Raw genomic sequence first — 5712 nt, forward strand, 5'->3', positions numbered from 1 at the left:
CGTCACGTACGAGGGGGAGCACCGGCACGTGCAGCACGTCGTGGCCGTCGATGGGGGCAGCAACGAGGCCATCGTGTTCGAATCTTAGCCGTTGATGCTGGACTATTTTTTTTTTTTTTTTTTTTTTTGAGGGACTCTTTTTTTCTTTTTCTTCTTTCCTCCTTTGTGTAAAAATGCAGAAACGTTAGGATTTAGGAAGTTTGACTTGAAGGTCGCTAGTGGGAATGGAAATTTTGTCGTGTAGTGGTCTTTTCCATTCTCTTCTGTTTTGTGAGTTTTGCTACAAAGATCTAAAATATGGGACCAATAGATGGAACAAATGAGATGTCCACCTCCTATTAGATAATGAGTTAGTCATCATTAATAATGATTAGTTTATTATCTAATAGGAGGGGAACACCTCTCCTGTCACCCTGTTGGTCCCGTATTAGTAATTTTTGTTGTTCGGTTATTGAGTGAATTTATTGCTTGGCCCTGAAGTCCGTCGTTTGTTTGGCGCGGGTGCGTCGGTCAAAGGCGCAGGTGGTGGGGCCCGGGCCCGCTCGATTTTTGTTTGGCTGGCTGCGTTCAGTGGGGGCTGGTGGGATGTGGGCCCATTAGTTTTTTTGGATTGTGGACGCCTGCCTTCGTTGACTGGAGTCGGAGTTAATTGCGGTTTGGGCTTTCCAGTCTTTGCCTGTCGCGCTCACTCACGTGACTTGTCCTGTGTGCTGACGCCGTTTGGTGACTCCTAACGCCGTAAACTACATAAACTATAGTAGAGACTACAGAGAGAGAGAGAGAAAGGGCTGCATCTGTTCTTAACCACTTTTAAACGGCAATCAATATCATAAGAGTAATTGATGAGCGTAATCAAATATAAATCACTGTAGACGCTTCAAATATCAGGGGGATTTAATTGAATGCTAAATTAAGCATGTAAAAGCGATACACGAATGAGTATTAATTATCGACATCATAGTTGATTGACGGAGTATTTTGCCACAAAAGGCACATATGTATGTTTCAATGCGAAACTACTCATAACTGATAATTAGACCACGTCTAGTTTTCCTATAATTAGGACAAAGTCAAAGTAAGGGGCGATCCAAAAAAAAAAAGTCTACTTTGAAGACTAAAATTTTAATTAACTTATTCGCTTATGCATGCTACTCATAACTGATAATTATACAATTTTAATATAACCGATGAAGTAAGTTATAATATTGTTTACATGTGCAAGTTGTAAGGATCGAGGCGAAACTAGATGGATTCACGAACTTTGATGTACAAATTTGCATAGTAAATTATAGACCACGTTATGCTCAAATAAATAAATATACATATACATATATATATATATACCACGTCCTCTTTGGGGACAAGTCAACTAGTTGAAATATACTACATGATGCGCAGTTTTATATATCGCAATAATGCGAAACTTGCTTGTGTTGACTATGGACTATCAGCATAAAATAAGGAATGTAACGTTAACTAGTCATTTTCATAAGTTTTTAAATTCTAATTTGTTTAATTAAGTTCTGTTTGGATGCAGTGTGAAACTTAGCTTTGTTATAAATTTGCTTGTCTTGACAACAACCATCACAAAAGTCTGATGAAGGTAAGGATCAAGTGGTAACCCCTACAATTTTGACCGCTCTCGAGTCTCGATCGATGTTAGCTAACATGTTCCAATATTATTTTTAATCACCCTACTCAAAGCGAAGGGGAAAGTTTTCAACATCTAGGATTAAAAAAGAGAAAATGATTTAAGGACCCAAAATATGGGACCAATGGAGGGGACAGGTGAGGTGTCCCCTCCCTATTGCATAATGAGTTGGCCATGCCAACTTATTATGCAATAGGGAGGGGACACCTCACATGTCCCTTCCCTTGATCCCATATTTTGGGTCCCCGTAGCAACATTCTTAAAAAAGAGCAATATTTTTAAGCCAATCGTCTTCATTCTATCACAAAAATCCGCACCAAAAACTCCTGCATAAGACATTGGTGAAGAGGTCAGCAAATCTCATCTCTTTTGGTCAAAGGTGAAGCCATCTAGATGTGCTTGCGAGCGATGCTATCCAAACTTGGAAGTGTATGTTTTTTTTTTCTAAAAAATATGAGGAATTAATTAAGAAAGGAGTAAAATAATAAGAAGTAGATACAATAATTAATGCCCGATATTAGAATACAAAGTTGGAGGGAAAATGGTGTTTGGACATTGGATCTTCGTATTGTAGGCGCAAGTTGTAGGAGGGATTAAAATAAGTTAAACCCCTCAAAATGAGGGGTTTACTAATACTCCTATGCAGAAGGATTAAAAGCTAACCCCTCTAATTATAAAAAAAATAGTCAAAATACTTGTTATTCATAAACACTAAAATTAATGATCATAATGGCTAAAATTAAACTTATATAACGACCGGGTTAATAATTTTTATTTTTTTGGATTATCGAATGTGCTAACTATGTTAATTCTTCTCCTTAATCCCTCTTCTTTAACCATTTGCCAAACAGGGGTTTAGGACCATAAGGTTTAGGTAGTGGGTAAAATATCCTCTAAATTAACTAATTTGATATGGGTGGCAACAAATCCACTTAGGGGTTGTTTGGTTCGTTTCCTTGATATAGAGAAATACAATTCCATGTAAAGAAACACAAGTTTTGAGTTTTCCAAACTTTTCCAAGAAATAGATTGTTTTGCTTTGGTTCGCACATAAAAAATGGTGGGAAACCAATGTATTTATTTTTATTGTGTTTGGTTCGCATAGAAAAAAAATTCGCACATAAAAAATGGTGGGAAACCAATGTATTTATTTTTATTGTGTTTGGTTCGCATAGAAAAAAAAAGAAAAAACTTTTGTAAACAAAACAGAGAAGGAAAAAATCTGAGGTGGCAGAGTTTTCATCAATTTCACTTGGTTGGGGAAGGAAATCGAAGAGGGGAAAAAATCTTAGTTGGCGGCGATTTCAGCAGAGTTTTCCCTCTTCCATGCGAGCGAACCAAAGCGGCACAAAGAAATGGACGGAAACAAAAAAGCTGACGTGGAGGGCTAAAAATCTGACGTGGAGGGGTTTTCTGAGTTTTCCACCCCTTATAATTGCGAACCAAACAGCCCCTTAAAGAAATATTTCATAGGGATTCTAGATAAGTTTGTAGATGTTGACCAGGAAAGCATTAGGGTTTAAGATATAGTAATACACCAATAATTAATCCTAGATCTAAGTAAGGTGTTTTCCAACTTGAAGTCTATATTAACGTGGAAAAATATCCACAACTGAAGTAGTTGGAAAGTGACAGCACATGTGATGCCGCTGTTTATGAACGGGTGGCGATTTCGTCTTCAGATTTGTTGGTGAGGGAATATATGTTATGCTTGGTTAAATAAATTAAATGGGCATGAAATTTCTCCCACCCGGACGGTCAAATTTAAAAATTTGGAAGTTAATCTTTATTGGCTGGTCAAACATCTAGATATGAAAGCATTAATTTTCGATGTCAACATGATAAAAGAGAGTATGACTAAATAAATGACTCTGCAGCCTAACCATGGCTTACGATTGTCAGTAACAATTTGAGAACTATCTTAAAAAAGGGATTCGGATCTTCTTCACTATCTAAAAAGTAGTGAAGGAACCATTATATAATCACAATCATTAATTATCTAGTTGATGATTATGCTTTTTTCTTTGAGTGTAAATTATGAAGCAGTGCAATACACGGAGCTATGATGAGTGTTAGATTTAGATTGTATCATAATCGCCTACTAAGTAACTAACAATTGAGATTAAAAGTAGTGTTATCTTCACTATTTTTTTGTAATGGAGATGATCCAAATTCCTTAAAAAGGGGAGAGAGACTTAATAAAACCATATCCATATATTCATCATTTTCGTTTTCATTTTCTTTTCTTTTCTTAGAAAAACTAATTATGCACAATCGTGGATCCATATAGCATATATATATATATATACTAGTTGAGATGCACGTGTAATACACGTGATTAAATATCATGATTACTTAAATTGATAAAAATAAAAAAGAAAATAATGTTTTTTTGTGGGATTGTTTGTCAACTCAATAATCTCTCTCTCAAATAAAATATTATTATTGTTTCATTCAACCAAGACTATGGTTACGTGATATACTATTTGTCAGTTATAAATACATTAATTTAGGACAACATCTCTGTTTATTAGTATATTGAAGTCTTCAAAAGATGGGTGATCATTTAATTCGTAAAAAAAAAATTTGCATATGAATTTACTTGCAATATGTCTATTAAACTTTTAGTTGTGGTTTGACTCATATTCTCATTAATTTGTAATTAATTTGTAGTTATAGTTTTACTCATATTTACATTGTCTAATACTTTTATTCAATTTTATAGCTTATTCTCTATACCATAGAAGTAAAATTGACAGTATAAATAATTATTTTCTTGCGAAATTAGAGCAGGAAGATTATGATAGATTGCGCCATGTGCTCTAAATATAAAATTTTATTTTTTTTCTTTGATGCAAGGTCCTTATCAAATCTTGCACCAAACGATGTGTATGAAAAATATTATTATAACTACTTGCCTAGGCCAATTGTATTGTATATGTGGCATATAACTTATCTAGAATATCCGCATCTGCTAAGTGAATTTTGCTGTTATGAAAGCAAAACGTTAGAGGCTCACATTCAAACTTTTTGGTTCTGTAAAAAACACAAGAATTTGGAGAGCACAACTTATATATTGTAAAGAACATACGGGTTCATGAAGAATTTTTCCTAATAACGATATTATTACAACGATATCATTATTCAGTATTAAATTAATTTTATTATATAAGAATTACATAAATCTTTTTAATAAATTATAAAGTATACATATGAAAGTCTCAATGCTTATAGTAGTAGTTGGGCTCTATAAAATAGGTTAACTTTACATTGTAGTTTGCTAATGGTAGTATTATTGGCAATGTAATTACCTTTCCTCTTTATCTTATTATTCACGCTTTTCTGAAGTAAGTTCTCTTTTTTTGCTAATCACTCAATTAGCTATATTTAGTTTTTATAATATCAGAATTTAGAATATTCTCTTCTGGTTAAAAAATATTAACATGATTTTCTTAAAAAATATATACATATAGTAGTAATAGTATATATTCAATTCAACTCAAACATTAGCTTGAAGCCATTTAGAGTAAGGTCCTTTCTATGCTAGAATAGTGATATAGTTATTACACAATCCAAAAGTCAAAGAAGAAATTTCTACAAAGAAAAAGTACTTAAAATGTCAAATTAATAACTAATTTATAAAATATATATGGGCAGGGCAGATAGCTATAGAAAGTAAGGTGTATATCTTTATGAATATTCCATAGTGAGTGACCAACTATAATCATCCTAATTTAAGCATAAATAATTATTATTTTAGTTACTAATTTGACACGCGTAACTATGGAATAAATCTCAAGCCAAAAATAGGAACTGAGATTGTATTATCCTCTAGGTAAATAAATAAATGTTATTAGAGCTCCTCTTTGTATTAAACTTAAAAGTAATAATTTAAATTATTAAGCGCCAATTATTAGTTCATATTAGAAAGTAAAGTAATCTATGGTCTATATACATATATAATCAATCAATCAAACGTATTAAAATTATGATGACTATAATCAAAATTATATGGTGAGTTCACATTAACTATAATTTATAAAATATAGTACATTAAAGAC

At 33.0% G+C, this 5712-nt stretch overlaps 1 protein-coding gene across 1 annotated transcript in view; it reads left to right on the forward strand.

Moving 5' to 3' along the window:
- Positions 1-1549, forward strand: part of LOC109842625 (probable WRKY transcription factor 15) — a 2796-nt gene extending 1247 nt beyond the window's left edge. The window contains 1 exon segment of the mRNA XM_020411476.1: positions 1538-1549. Within this exon segment, the coding sequence (XP_020267065.1) occupies positions 1538-1549 (12 nt within the window).

This window comes from Asparagus officinalis, chromosome 5 (genome assembly GCF_001876935.1).
Source record: "Asparagus officinalis chromosome 5, Aspof.V1, whole genome shotgun sequence".
Taxonomy (NCBI): Eukaryota; Viridiplantae; Streptophyta; class Magnoliopsida; order Asparagales; family Asparagaceae; genus Asparagus; species Asparagus officinalis.